Raw genomic sequence first — 16,054 nt, 5'->3', positions numbered from 1 at the left:
CCCCCAGGTCCTAGCCCTACATGTCCTTGTAAAAAGTCCCTCTTCTGCTTTCTTGTAGGTTCCCTTTATGTACTGGAAGGCTACAAATGGGTCACCTCATAACTTTTCTCTTTTCTAGGCTGAAAAACCTCAACTCTCAACCTTTCCTCCAGCCCTCTGATCACCTTTATGGCCTCAACTGGGCTCGCTCCAGCAGGTCCATGTCTGTCCTCTAATGGAGTACTCCAGGTGGAGCAGACAGGGAGAATCACTTACATGTAACATATCATTCTGAACCATTTTTGAAAATCAAAGGGCTGTCTCAATGCCCTGTATGCACCCTTTTGCCAATCTGACTGTAGCAAAATAATTAAGTTGGCAGTTCTATGATGAATTTCATTCCCTGTATCCTTTTCAAGACAATGAAACTCTAACTCTTTAGCCTCACCTTTAAACCACTCCTTCGAGTTTTAACCCAGGCTGGTGAGTGCTCAGGCCTGCCCTGTGAAGGGAGCTCAGCTGAGAGGCAGACGCAGGCGTGCAGGTACCCACTGCTGCCACACACCTTGCCAGCAGTCCCGATGCCACAGGGAGCAGGCAGGCGCCTCTCAGCAAGGCCGTGGCAGGCTCTGCCCCACGTCTCTGAGGCAGCAGCTCTTGGACGATGTGAGGGCAGCGCCAAGAAAGTCCTGGTGGACAACGAGCTGTCCATGAGGCAGCAGCGTGCCCATGCGGCCAAGGAGACCAGCGGTGTCCTGGGGTGCATTAGGAAGAGCATTGCCAGCAGGCTGAGGAAGGTGATCCTGCCCCTCTATTCAGCCCTGGTGAGGGCTGCACCTGGAATGCTGTGTCCAGTTCTGGGCTGCTCAGTAGAAGAAGGAAGCTCCTGGAACAGGTCCTGTGGAGGGTTATCAAGGACAATTAGGAGAGCATCTCTCTTAAGAGGAAAGGGTGGGACAGCTGGGCCTCTTCACCCTCAAAATGGAATGAGTGGAAGGGAACTTGCTATCTATAGGGAATATCAAGAGGATGGAGCCAGGCCCTCCTTGGTAGTGCCAAGCAATGGGATGTAAAGCAACGGGAAGAAACTGATACACAGGAAGTTCCACCTGAATACGAGAAAAAACTTCTTTATGTGCAGCTAACCACACACTGGAACAGACTGTCCACAACGGCTGTGGAGTCTCTTTTACGAGAGACATTCCAGAACCGTCGAGATGCAATCTTGTGCCATGTGCTCTAGGATGATCCTGCCCGGGCAGGGAGGTTGGAGCCGGCGAGACGGGGCCGCGCTAACGCGGGGGTCACGCAGGCCGGGGCGCGTGGCGGGGCCGGCGCGGGGCGGCGCGACGGGGCGGCAACCGGCGCGAGTCGGCGGAGGGCGAGCAGGCGAACGCCAGAGCTGCTACATCCGGGCTGCGGCGGCGGCACCTGCCGCGTCGGGGACCTCGGTGACATTGGGGCTCGGCGGCTGAAGGGGGAGGCAGCGCTGCGGAGCCTGCAGAGAGCGAGATCTTCGCCCGCACCCGCCGCCACCAAACCACCACCACCCCGGCACCGCCGCCATGGTGCTGCGCACCGTCCTCACCCACGCCAAGAAGCACCCGGCCGTGAGTACCTGAGCCCGAGTGCCCGGCCCCGCGCCCGCCCTTCTCTGTTGTCGCTCGGTGTCCCCGGCCGCGTCCTCTTCGCCCATCCGTCCCTTGGCATTCGTGTGCATACCGAACCCCCGGACCGCTCGGAGATGGTCGAGCAGATACGGCCAGGTCCCTTTATTCCTCCGGTTTCTGCGGCCTTGCTTGTGCTGCAAGCCCTTCCGTTCTTGTTACCCAGCAATTTGCCCCCACTCTGGCCCTCTCATGTTTCTGGTTTTGTTTCCGAGTACAGACGGTGGGGCCCGTTTCGGCAGTGAAGGGACGGTTGTCTGTCGCAGAAACGCGACGTAACAGAATTCTTGGTTTGGTTTTGGTTTCTTTGGATGTAGGACTGTTTTTTTTTTTCATACCTGCCTCTTCATAGCTAGTTCCTCAATGACCCCAGCGGTATCCTGCAAACAGGGGACTTAGAGGTTCATGCGTTTGTAAAGTATGTAAGATTGTTCTTTGGCCTACTATAGCTGATGTCAGGAGTGCTGTGTATCAGTACCATTTTGCTATATTGCGGGATGATACTTAAATTTTTTGTTTTATTATTGTAGTTGATCCCTCTGTTTGTGATCATTGGATCTGGAGGTGTTGGTGCAAGCCTGTATCTCATGCGTTTGGCCATGTTCAACCCTGATGTCAGGTATGTATTCAGTAATACCTAGTGCCAGTCCTCGTGCTGCATATGTTACACTCCACTGCCTTGGTTTTTTATTTTTCTGGATGCCTTAATGTCTTGGTCCATTATCCAGTATCACCTGACATTAGTTGTGTGCGGCTTTCCTTGATTTGGAGATCTCTTTGGTTTTGTTTACCATGGTATTTAGAGACTGCTGACAAAGGACAGTGCCTTTTTCTGTGGAAACTTGCTTGGATGGGTGACTCGATGACATAATAACCACAGTACTTTTTTTTTTTTTTTTTAATTTTGAAGACAGTGTTAATATTCTCTCACATCTTGCATTTCTCTCAATAGCTGGGACAAGAAAAATAACCCAGAACCTTGGAACAAAATGGCTCCCAATGACCAGTACAAGGTAAAATGAGAACTACAGATTTTCAGGAAGCATATTAGAGGTGTAGCCTACTGCTATAGGATGTTTGATTATATGGGAAAGTAGTTTGATGAGTGATGTATTCCTTTTGTGCAGTATTTGTTTTTCTCTAGAACTCTGAGCAGAGATGGCTGAGTTTGAGGTTTAAAACTCTCCTAATGGTGGTTGATAATGGGGTGAAAGGAGTCTGTATGAAAGCAGTCATATTTATTGCACTGTAAGGAAAAGAGCAACTATAAGTGAAAGGAAGAATTTTACTGCCTCATAATACTCAGAAATGAACTACAGGGAGAAGGACAAAACCCCAGAAGATCTGAACTAGACTTTTCTAAGCTCTAAGCTCTTGGTCTTTACTCATGAGAAGCACTGCAGGAAAATGTCAGTGTTTAACGTAACCCTGAGTTCAGGTCTGCGGTTGATTTTTTGAAAACAAAACAGTGTTAACAAAGTTAATATCCAGTAAGTAACTGGATGCAATAGAAATGTTCCTTAGCTCATATTCAACTAATTTCATTGGACTAATGAGGCAGCATGCAAAGATGTCTAAAACATTTGGTAGTTTACCGGCATCCTAAAATCGTAGGCTCATTTATGTTGGAAAAGACCTCCAGGATTAATGAGTGCAACCTTTGACTGAACACCATGTTGTCAACCAGACCATAGCACTAAGTGCCATGTTTAGTCATTTCTTCCACACTTCCAGAGATGGTGATTCCACCCCCACTCAGGGCAATCTGTTTCAATGTATGACAATCCTTCCCAGGAAGAAATTCTTCCTAAGGTCCAACGGTCCAACAAGAACTTCCACTGATGCAGCTTGAGGTTGTGTTCTCTTGTCCTGTTGCTGGTTGCCTGGAAGAGGCCAACCCCTACCTGGCTACATCCTCTTTTCACAGAGATGTAGAGAGTGACAGCCTCCCCTGAGCTTCCTGTTCTCCAGGCTGAACAACAGGAGCTCTCTGAGACATTCCTCATAGGACTTACTCTCTGTACCCTTCACCAGCTTCATTGGCCTTCTCTGGACATGAATCATGTTTTAATCATGGTTTACAGAAGTGCTATGTTAGTAGATTGCTGTTAAGAATATTTTAAGATTATTTTCAAGCTTCAAAAAAAGCAAACCTACTGTGTTTTCTAAGGTAGTTTCTTGTTTGGTACCATATACTAAATAAGTAGAAAAATCCCCCACTTCCAAAATAAGACAGCTTGCAGTTCCCTTAAAAGTCCAAGAAGAAAATTTCATTCTTTGTTTTCATTGCCAGTTCTGGAATGTTGCTGGTTTGTAAGTATCTAAAGTCAGCAAATCTTGCGTAGTACACAGCACACATTCTTTTAAAGAGTGCATGACTTGTGTAGCATTCCCCTTCCGCCTGAACGTGCAAACACAGCTTCAGGGTTTGCCATATTTGGGTGTGAGAATCACTGGGAACATTTCCAAATCTGCCTTGTGGGAAATAAAAAGGACATATATTCTAATTTGAGGATGACTCTTTAGTAAAAAGTTCTTGCTACACAAGTCTTAACTTCTGATGGGATTTTTTTTTCTATTGTAAACTTCTCTTTGTCATATTAACTTCCTCAGTCTTTTTCCAAAGAAAAGAGTTGATGACCTGAGCATTACTGTAGGAGTTGCAGAGAAACCTGTAATTTGAATATGCTGTAGGCTGTTGTGTTTTCTTTAAGAAAATTTTTAAAAAATTAAAATTAGGTGTAACTAAAAATAATTAAACGGATAGTTATGTGCTTTTCATCTTTTTAGTTTTTTTAAGAAAAACTGTACTATCACATGCTTGCTGTCAAGTCAGGCTGGGATGCCAAAATACACAGTTAGTCTCTAAACTCATTGTCCTCCATCACTTCTTGGGTTGTTCTGGATTGCTTATAACGGGATTCAGTTATAATAGTATAAACTGAATGTGTGAGAGGATCTGTTCTGACTTTAATTCCTCCTTGTCACCATTTGCAGTTCTAGATGCAGCTACCTAAACCAAACTTTGCTTTTGTAGCACTGCTGCAAATGTTCCTTTGTGCCACTGCGTGTTCACAGACACTGTGCTTTGTGCCACGTGGAAAACTGGCTTTTGCCTTCAGTATACAGGAGCCATAGATTTTGAGCAAAATGGATAAACTCATCAGTACTGTAAAAAGTTCCTCTGAATGGACTTCTAATTCTGGGGATTAAGAAGAGACACTGTTGGTTTTCTCTAGTGGAAGACATGACCACTCATTTTAAACGCAGAACTTCTAATACTGGCTATAGAATTAATATTAAAAAGTTACTGTTTATCAAACGTTATTTATTTATTAGTGCCCAGTTCACAGACTCAAAATATTATTTCAGTTTCCTGATGTAAGTTCAATGATACATATTTTTAGTAAATACCAGGGAAAATGTGTAGTCAAGCTTCTTAATTAATATTCTTTCCCTTCTCTTTCCTAGTTGTTCTCGATTAATATGGACTACAGTAGACTCAAAAAGGACCGTCCTGACTTCTAAAAACACAATGATGTCCATAAGCTGCACAGAAAGGTCTTCCGGAAGCTGTTCGCACAATTGTCATGCTTAATCATCCAGGAAATAATTAAATTTGCCTCACACAGCACCAGGTCATGTGTTTGAAACTGTTTTGACGAGGCTTAATAAATGTTTAAAACTTGAAATGTCTGCTCTTTCATTTTGCAAAATGACAATATCCTCCTGTTAACAGTTTCTTCTGTATGGTTTGTCAATAAGCAAAAGCCAATTCATGTTTCCTCAACAAGAAAGCAAAGTTGTTGTGATGGGCCTTATGCTCAGTGTGTTGATCTCAGAAAAATAGCTGCATGCTCGTGCAGTTATACCAAACTTCAAGAACTTGAAAGCATGTATTTATATGTATGCATATATATTTTTTAATATACCTGAATTTATCTACTTGCCACTTTAAGAAGTTTTGATTGCAGAAAAGTCAATGCCAACAAGTCATTATCCATCAGGGAGGGAGCAGATGTTGCCATATGTTGCTGGAGGGAAGGAGAAAAACAGACTGAGCTCTCCAAAAGGTTTTGTTTCTTTTCTTTCTTTTTTCTCTTCAAGTTAAGCAGGTTTTTTTTTTTTTTTTTTTTTTTTAATAAACAGACAACTTTCAATATTTAAAAAATAAATTTCTACAAACATTGTCAAGATTTCCTGTGGATCACAGATTTAAGGAAGGGAAGCGCATAGTAGAAGAGGGTACAGGTTTTGTGAAATAATTAGCTATTTATGTAAGAACAAAAATACCTTTTAGAAAGGGCAGAATCTTTTCAGGACTTGGTTAAGTCTTGCTGTGGGAAGACTAAAAGAAAATATCTTTGCAAGTCTGTAACTTGTGGTAGGTTCTTTGTGCTTTACTGTGAACATCTGGCACTTCCTTGGATAAGGGGTATTAATTCTGGACTATCTGACAGAGTACAGCTGTTCTTATCTTGATACACTCTGCTTAAAGTTGACTCCAAGAATGTAGATAGCTATTGCAAGTAATAAAGTCAAATCAAGCAGCAAGAACTTGGAGAAGAAAGACTATTCTATGGTAATTGCAAAATAACGGATATTTGCAAATACTTCATATTTTATATGGAGCACACTTGTAGGTAAAATGATGTAGTTTATTTGGTAGCAGTTCAGATTATCCTTTTATTAGGTACTGAACCAGTGGATTCACTCACTTTTCATTTGCTTGAAGCGCTCTCATGAAGTCTGGATAAGAAAATGTGTGTTAAGATATGAGGCATGATTACAGTGGTGGGCAAAGCCTGTAGGTGTCTGAAGAATGGTTTTTCTCTGGATCCAAATAGAACTGTTGCAACCCTTCTGTTCAATTTTGAAAGTATGTTGTGTAAAAACAGGAAGTATGTTTTATAACTTTATAGCTGGCAGTTCATTTGAATTTTATCTCTTCAATTATAGATTCCCTGGATATTAAGAAAGGCCAATATCCAGGAAGTAAACCTGATTCTTAGGTGAGACAAAGTTATTCCTTTTGTGCACAGCTGATGAAAGCATAGGCTCATGTCTTTCTTAATAAAGGCACTTCAATGCATATTTCAAATATATTTAACAAGTACTTAAGCTATTTAAATCTTTAAATGCAGATAGACTAGGAAACAAAAGGCAGTTAATTCAATGTTACTTGTCTTTGCCCATTACAGCATACTTGCTCCCAAAAATACACAAAACTTAAAGTGTTCTAAGTTTAATTATTCTGGAAGTTATAAGACTGAGGGGACACTTCCTCCTTTTTCTTTTAGGTATATACTTCTGTCCTATGTTAAATGTAGTGGACAATAGTCACCATTAATTACTAAACTTAATAAATATCATAAGAACCTTCCTCCCTTCCTCCCTTCCTCCCTTCCTCCCTTCCTCCCTTCCTTCCTTCCTCCCTTCCTTCCTCCCTCCCTCCCTCCCTCCCTCCCTTTTGTAGGGTACTGTTGAAAGAGAGCCAGCTTGGCAGTATTTTATCTGTATTAAAATATTTTCTTTAGAAGGATCTTTAGAGCTGCTTCTTTGAAACATCACCTACCTATGCATGAAGCCAAAGATGGAATTCTCTGAAGACAGTGTGAAGAAGCAACTGCAATTTGGATTCTTAGGATTACGTTTTATATTTACCTTTGGCTACCAACTTTCATGAAACAATGAAATCCCATCATTAGTAGGAAAAGTGAAATCCTTCATTAATGCTGTGTCTTGTAATTTTGTTGAGCAGATATTGTGTTATCTGAAAGAGGCTGATATTCTGCTGTCTTAGATTTCAACTGAGATGGATACAGCCACTTGATTTTGTTTGTGGCACATTTTTTTGGAATGGTGAGTGTGGACCTGGTCTTCACGTCCTTTTCATGAGCCACATATCGAAGAGTTCTCTCTTATTTTTGCATTAAACCATTGTGCGTGCTACAGCATTGTGCTTGCATCAGATTTCTGTTAACACAGTTATTCTGTGCCTCCTTATCTGTGGTCCTGATTATGCAGCAGGGTGATTAAATCTGAAATTAATTCTGCCCATCTAGGATAGAAAGATTTACAGGTTTCTGTAGTTCTGGCACATGAACACATATTCTATACAGTATGTTCAAAAATTTTTTATTTGCCTGCAGTAAGGAAAGCTTCTTGTGCGTATAAAATATCTAGCTGCCTCTAAGAAATTAGAAGGGTATGCCTGATATTAAAAGAATAATTTAATTTTTGGGGGGGATTTATAGGCAAATGTCATCTGAGGAATACATTTCAGATCTGTTTTCAACCTCTGCTTTACCTTTAAAGTTAGTTTGGAGCGTGACTATTGAATGACCTTTAAAATAAAGAAATGTGAGTTTAATGCTGATTCGCTTGTAATATTTTGTCTGGAAGAAAGATTGAAAAGTTACTACAGGAATTTTAGAAATGTATTTTGAATGAGCTAATTGAAAAAAAATTAGAGATTTGCAAGTGCAAAGTTACTGTTTCTCCTGACCAGGAATTTTAGAAATGTATTTTGAATGAGCTAATTGAAAAAAAAATTAGAGATTTGCAAGTGCAGACAAAGTTACTGTTTCTACTGAATGGCCAGCCTTACTATGGATGCAACTGGATGAGCTGTAGAACCTTTTCTTCAGTACAAAGTGAAGCCCAACAGGTCTGTGACAACTACAGAAAAGAGGTGTTCATTAGCATCATTCCCACAGTAGGGTTTTTAAAATATTATTTTATAGAAAACTTACTCTTCAGTCCTCTCTTTTGAAATCCAGAAGTTGGTTGACTTGATGCTCTTGTGATCCATTCACCTTTCCTTAGAAGTGGTTCTGACACCAGTATTTAGTCATGAGAAGTTTCTGTGAAGCTCAAATCATTTCATATCCTCCTCTGATCTTTAAGCTTCTTAAGACTGTCTCTGGACACTGCTATGATGGCATATTTCCCAAATGTGTGCTGATTCTGGTGCTGTGCAGTTTGGAAGAAATTTGTTGGTTTTTTTGGTTTTTTTTTTTTTGTTTTTTTTTTTTTTTTTTTTTTTTTTTTTTTTTTTTTTTTTTTTTTTTTTTTTTTTTCCTGATAATTTCAAAGTGCTACTATCTGTGGTTGGTAAGGCTTAACACTTTCTAAGTAAGGATAACATGAATCAGTACAGTGCAAGAAGATACAAACTTCTTCCATTTTTGAGAAGAAAATCCATTTTTAACATCCAGAATAATGTTTTTCTGAACCAGAAAAATAATTTGCTTTTATTTTTTTTTTGTTTTTCTTCTGTTTGAAAGTTTCATTTACATGAAAAAAATAATGTTTAGACTTTCTAAGCTAACATAATTCTCACAGTTACTAGATGAAGAAGCTAGGAGATCACCACACTTCAATTTTCTTCTCTATTTTCAGTCAGAATCAGTGATGCTTTAGGTATTGTGAAATGTGAACATGAGTATGCAAGTAAAGACAAGAAAATAGTATTCAAACTTTTGATAGTTTACTATCAGCATTTACCTGACATTCATTTACTACTAGAATTGACACAAGACTGGCAAGTGGAACTCCTGCAAGAGACAGCAAGTTCTGAAGATGATCAGAAAATAGTTTATTAACACATGGCAACGCATATATTACAAAGAAGAAAAGAAATTCTGCTGGTAATATTCATGAGTATTGTCAATGCTTTATAACAATCACCTAAAATAATATTTCTAGGGTCATTAGTTTGAATTACTTTGGACAAAATAATGCACTACACCATTTACAGTTCATCACTATAATGTAAAGACAACTTTACAAGAGAACTGCACAAGCCATAATCCAATAGACAAATTTATAGCCTTGTTTTTTTCACATTGGAAGCAAACTAACTATGAACATGAAATGTTTTCTAATTTTAGTTTCTCTACTGCAGGCAAATGAAACAAACTGCTGAGAAGGTAATGAAAACAGATTACTTAATGGTGAAAAATTTGAGTGCCATTCTTTTTCTACCAGTGGTGCCACTGCTGGAATTTAATGGAGTGGCACCAGTATGTCTGAATGAAGATTTTGATCCCAGCTGTTTAAAAATAGGTTTGAATCTAATAAGATTTGCTCAGTACTGATAGCTTTTTTTTTTCCCCTACACTGAGAGCAGGAAGATAGAACTCGTTATTAACACAAAGAAAGTGGAATTTCATCCCCGTTTCAAACTTCCTGCTCTAGTTCCACTTACACTTCATGATAGTCTCTAGGATTTCATTAGTGTTAAGGGGATGATTTGTTTCAGGTGTCCTTATCTTCATGTTAGGTCAAACAAATCTAACATCCTAGCTATTTTGGAAGATTAAGGGAGATAATTTCAGCCCAGCAATAAAGATAATGTGCTTAAAGTGACCAAGGATCATTGAAGCTTTTTTTTTTTTAATTTTCATGTGAAAGTCATCTCTCTCCTACTCCTTTATAAAAGCCCAGGTAAGTTCAGGAAGTATTCCAGGAAGGAAAAAAAAAGAGCAACAGACATGTGATGGAATAGACAGATGGAGCTGCATCAGGTTTTACATGAATTACAGTAAATTCTTGGATTTAGTGCAGGAGCTTTTTTAGTTTATGTCCTTCAATTTCTGCATACATTTGGCAATGCAGAAGTTGTTTATTACACCAGCCATGACTGCTTGGCCTATTAGGATGCAGTGAGAATTAGGCTGAGAGTAAAGACAAAAGCATGATATTCCAATGGGTTTAAATTTCTGTGCAAAATAATAAAGCAGTAGTTGAATAACTGCAGAAGAAGGTCTGGTACACTGTCTTCTGAATTTAGATTACTAATGACAAATTGGTATTAGTGCTATAGTGTGAAATAAAAATAAAAAACAATTTTATGGGTCATTTTGAAAATAGCATTCTTTCTTTCTGCATTACCTCATAGAAGCACAGTTTCTAAAATGTTCCAACAATGTAAAATAAACATGTGAACTGTGTCTGAACTGTATGTATTTTAGTTATGCTTTCTCATATGACTTAATTCTCAGTAACCATTTATATTAGTTTAAGCTTGTAGCGTTTTATGTCTCAACCTATGTTATTGTTTCTGAACAAAACTTGTCTTACGCTTTCAACTGGAAAACGGTTTCAGAAGGTCTTTCATCTTAAATCTAATTTTATTTTTATGTATGAAAATTAAAAGCTGCATTACCAGAAAGAGTTTTTCAGCAGATTGTTACTCAAAGCATTGGAGCAGGTACCCTCTCACTTTTTCTGTAATGAAGTGTAGCAAAGTAGTCAGTTGGGTATGACTCTCCCCAAAATAAGGAGAGATAAAATTTCCAGGAGCTGTTTTATGCTGGTGGTGCAACACCTAAATATGAAAGTACCCTTTTTCACGAATGGAGGGATGGATTCTGAAGAATGACTACCTGACCTCCTTTTTATCCAGGTCCCTGGCAATTGTTTGCTTTTGTCAATCCCTGGCAGAGGGGAATAAGTTCAGGAGTTGACTAATGGCCAGACTACAACAGCTGAGTACTTAAAAGTGATCTAGGCTGCCAAGCAGTGTTTACAGGGTGAGGATAAAAAAGGTGACTCAAACCTTTCCTGTTTCCCATATCAAAGCAAATCTTTCACAGCTGTCCTGGTAGCTGGAGCAAAGAGTTGAGTTTTTACAAATTCTACATTTTATTAACTGTGGGCTGATAATGCATTGAGAAGCATGGGCAAAGTTAAAATGAGATCCTCAAATTTAGAGCATTTTGCCAAATAACTATTTCAACCACAGAGCACAGTATGCAGTGGTCAGGCTGTAGATATGATTTATATTGTACCTAGCAGTAGACCTCCTAATCCTCAAGTGTAGATGCTTGCCCCAGAAGTCAAATGAGTCACACAGATGCATTTACTGCTTCATGGAGCTTCTACAGTCTGCTTCAGGAGCAGGGGAGCTCTTTTGAATGAAGCTTAATATTCCATTATCTACCAGTGTGTACATCAAATGCAAAATAAACAGTCCAATAGTGTATCTGAAATTCTATTTGGATGTGTTCTACTGTTTCTCAGTCATTACAGAGAGCTTTTATGTGAAAGAAGAATGAGCTTTTGGAGACCCTAGAAAGAGAGATTTGTCACATCCAAAGCAAGGAGAATGGAAAGACAGAAACAGGCAGCCTACTCACTCAGGCATAGGAAAGCAGAGGATGTAAAATGTGCAGTGGAAGTATAATGAATTTCTCTATTACAAATTATTGTCACAGGAAAATGTTTTTGTGCATGAATTCTGACATAGAAAATTGGATGGATTTTTTTGTTTGTATGTTGCATCTATTGAAAATGAGAAAAGCTCAGTGACAGCAGTATATGAATGTGTATAGGTATATTGCTTAAGGTTTCCATTTTTCTTGTCTTCAGTCTTTTTTCTCTCATCTTCTCCTCAGCTAGATAGCCAGAGTTTCTGCTTACTACCCTGAGAAATCCACTTCACTCATATATCTTCTTCTTGTCAGGAGCTTTCCTTCTGTGAAGCTGTGCTATTTCCTGACATGCTGGAATCACTGGCTACTTTTGCCTTAAAAAGAAGTAGCACCTTTCCCCATCAACATCTCATTACAGCTGTGTCATGGATTTCTGAGTAAGCAGAAAAGTTAAGTGATCCAAGTAAAACTTTTTAGAATTTGCAATAGAAACCTCACTTGGCACCAAAATATTTACCACTAAATGGATGATCTGATGGAAGCCTGATCTCTCTGAAAAAGAAGAGATCTCATATCCTGAACAGAACAATATCACAGTAGATTAAATAGATAAAACATTGTTACCACTTTCAGGATTGTATGAGTATGTTATTTGGTAGCATAAAGCCAAATAAATTTAGTGCCATATACAGAAATACTATTGTAAATATTCAACATAAAAATGCAACAGTAAAGGACAAAAAGGTATCTGTATTCTGTATTTTTTCATTTCTACAAAACAATAATACTGGTTATAATTGGTTAATACCAAGTATAACTATCTTTGTAGGTCCAGAAGGGACACATACAGTGTTACTTGTCTCAAACTATATTTTGTGTTACTGTACATATGTGAAAATTAAAAGAGCGCTACATCATCAGCTACAGCAGACTTTGTATTAAAAGCCTGTTCACTATTTTATGTTCCATGAGGAAGGAAGGAATGTCCATGATGACGTTTTCATATGTCACTGTAGTCAAATGAAAATTTTTGATTGTTTACAATGAGATCAGCATTTCCCTTTAGGACTGGATTTTCAGTGGGGTTTGGTGGTGATACAGTCAATTTTCTTCATAGTAGCTAGTAAGAAGCTAAGTGTGTTGGAGCTGTGCTGGAAACAATGTTGATAAAAGGGATGTTTTAGCTGTGGCTGAGCAGGGCTTCTTCAGTCCAGGCCTTTCCTGCTCCTCATCCCACCAGCAAGCTGGGGTGCACAAGGAATTGGGAGGGGACAGAGCTGGGACAGCTGATCTGAACTGACCAAAGGGGGCTTCGACACCATATGGTATCATACCCAGCATGAAAAGCTTGGGAAGAAGCAGAAAGAGTGGGATGTTCGGAGTGACAGTGTTTATCTTCCCAAGGAATGGTTAGGTGTGCTGGAGCCCTGCTCTTGCAGCATGGTTAAATACCTACCTGCCCAAGGAGGCAGTGAATGAATTCCTTCTTTGTGACTTCTGTTCTACGTATTAAGCTATCTGTATCTCAGCCCATGAGTTTTTTGGTTTTACTCTTCTGATTCTCTCTCCCATCCCACCAAGGGAAAATGAGAGAGATGTGTGGGACTTGGTTGCCACCTGGGGTTAAACCCATCAAAGGTAGAGATTGTTCATAAAAGCTGCCTTACAAATCCAAGGTGTCGGAGGACTCTTAGAGCTACTTCATATATTTATTATCTTGTACATGCACACAAATACATTTAACGTTAGCAAGTTCAGTTGTCACACAATTTTTTGACTCAGTGACTTTAATTCTGTAGAACGCATACTATTTTGCATTTTATCTCTGTTTCCTAAGCCAAATAAACCTTGCATTTTTTAAGCAATCTTGACTATATTAATTTTCTTAGAACTAATTAATGCATGCAACTTCCAACAGAGAAGAAAAATTAACTTGTGATTTCTAGTGAGAGGTGTACTTGGGTGTTCTGGCTAATGCTGTCAATTAAAGGACCACACAGCTTGCTTTCAAGCACACCCTAAGCCTTAGGGAAACTTGTTCAGCAAAGTCCTGTGCCCCACAGCAGTGTGACTTTGGGCAAAAAAGCCTGTTTTTCACACTGGTAGCAGTCCAGCCATGACCACAGAACGTGGCATCTGTTCAAGCCAGCAGAGGTACCTCACGGTGCAGTAAGGCCATGGCTGCTGGTGTCCAGGCTTTCTGAGAGCCATCTCAATTACTGCAGTGCAGCACTGCCCTCTGTCTTGTGAATTTATGGGCTGGAATATTCTTTATGATTTTAAAGGGCAACACTGAAGGATTTAGACCATTTCATGAAAAAAGAATCATGGGAAATCTGTGTTTTTATGCTTGCGAACTACAAAATGCAAACAGGACAAAGAACATTCATAACAAGTAAGTGACTTTTTTTTGTACAGCCATGAGTATAAGTACCTTCTACAAAAGTGTGCACAAAGATGCACACAGTGCATGTTTGTATAGATATGGTACACACACATGAAATATTTTTTAATATTTGCCCTTCAGGTGATATGTTCCACATTAATTAATATGGTGACATTCACACAGCCACTACAGAGCTTACATACCCTGTGATAATTAAATGGCATATGGTCTTCTCTACTTCATGAGCATGGTGTGTCCTTTTCCAGTTGAATCTCTACAGGGTCATCAGTCCTTAAAGGAGAGTTGGGGAAGCAGAAGGCAGGATTTCTCAGCTGAGCTCTGTGTTGCAGGGGCTGGAAGTGGTCCACCGAGCGCTGCGCTGCGCCAGCCCTTCAAGCCCTTCCAGCTGCACCTACATCTGTGCATCATTACAGCAGCCAGAGGCTACTGCACTCACCCAGTGGCTGTTTGTGAGCAGCCCTCTTGCCACTTTATTGCCTGGAAAGGAAAATTTCTCTTTATCTTCTTTCCACTGAGCTCTCAGTTGTGTGAGGTGTGTGAGGTGCAATGACAGTGATTATGCTTGTAATGCATTACAGGCGATAAGCCTGTTTCTTAGCGTGTTTTAATATTCCATGCTGGCATTCCAGCATACTTGAAAAGCAAATCTTGATGGTGTTTATTAATCTTTCTCCATTCTTGCATGAAGTTCATGATTTTCTAAGTAAAGGAGGACTCTTTATCGACATTCTTTTAGACACAATTTTGCTATTCTGTAGAAATGTTTTTCATCTTGCTATAAAAGGTGCTTACTTGAGAGCTGATCTATTTCACACAAAATTTTGGGGTGTGGTGATGTTGTGTTATAAATGGCAAAGCTTTATCATGAAACCTTAGTTTCTTGAAGTGAATATTTTCTAGGAACAGTCAATGCAGGCATAAGCATGGATTAATCTATACAAATTTTAAGGAGATTTTACTTAATACTAAAAAGCCATATATCTAGGTATCGAGGAGTTTTGCTACAGTTGTAGCAAAAATAGTTATTAGCATATTCAGTGCACTGGGATGACATACATTTGAAAGGGTTAGTATTGTGGCTAAAGGATAGAGGTAAAATTTACTGTTGCTTTAAATGGGGCCAAGATTTCTTTCTGAGTTATTTAAAAATCATTAGTGGAAGCTTTTGCAAACTGAACTAGTGTTTGCTTAATCATTGAGTTTTCAGTGGAGGAACATTTATGAAACATGCATGAGATGTCTGATTCTTGGCAGGAAGAGTCCTGGCTGCTTTTTTTGCTGCAAAGCATCTCAGCAAAACAGGAGTAACAAGCTTTAAACAGATTAATAGTTTATCTGATTTAGTGATCATCTTGCTTTAGGATAGAGTTAAAACCATCAGAATCCCTTCTTGATCTTACTCAGAAAGCATACACTGAGAAGGGAGAAAGCTGCTTTTAGTGCAGATGTGCTATCACTGAAATTAGTGCTGTTGGGTGTTAATGTGGTTTACTTTACTTACTGGTTGCTCTAGGATAGCCCTATTTTTGCAAATAAACATCTATATAGCATATATGCATGTATGTGTGATGTTTTATCTTGCAATAGCTTTTGAATATAATAAATATTACAAAGGAGGACTTTGAAATCATGCTTTTTTGTAATTATTTTTTTGTTGTTGCCTGGTTGGTGGGGATTTTGTTTGTTTTTATATTCACAAATAAGACCTGTTTAAGAAAAAAATAACCCATGCAGTCTAGAGGGAAATGTCCAGTTCTGACAATCTCAGTCTCAATTTTTTTATGATTTTTTTAGTTGTTAATTGTTCTTTGAATACACTTAAGTTCCTTGTGGTCAAAGAG

The 16,054-nt window shown here is 39.3% G+C and overlaps 1 protein-coding gene across 1 annotated transcript; it reads left to right on the top strand.

Annotated features, from left to right (window-relative positions):
* The first annotated feature begins 1,257 nt into the window (after positions 1-1,257).
* NDUFA4 (NDUFA4 mitochondrial complex associated) lies at positions 1,258-5,338 on the top strand. The gene is made up of 4 exons (XM_041466409.1): positions 1,258-1,589; positions 2,177-2,265; positions 2,599-2,659; positions 5,118-5,338. The coding sequence occupies exons 1-4, from the start codon at positions 1,545-1,547 to the stop codon at positions 5,172-5,174; spliced, it is 252 nt and encodes an 83-aa protein (XP_041322343.1). The 5' UTR covers positions 1,258-1,544; the 3' UTR covers positions 5,175-5,338.
* The last annotated feature ends 10,716 nt before the right edge of the window (positions 5,339-16,054 follow it).

The sequence above is a fragment of the Pyrgilauda ruficollis genome, unplaced genomic scaffold, assembly GCF_017590135.1.
Source record: "Pyrgilauda ruficollis isolate IOZ18807 unplaced genomic scaffold, ASM1759013v1 scaffold2, whole genome shotgun sequence".
In the NCBI taxonomy this organism is placed as follows: domain Eukaryota; kingdom Metazoa; phylum Chordata; class Aves; order Passeriformes; family Passeridae; genus Pyrgilauda; species Pyrgilauda ruficollis.
The sequence above is the reverse complement of the archived record's forward strand: the minus strand, read 5'-3'. Positions and strand labels throughout refer to the sequence as shown.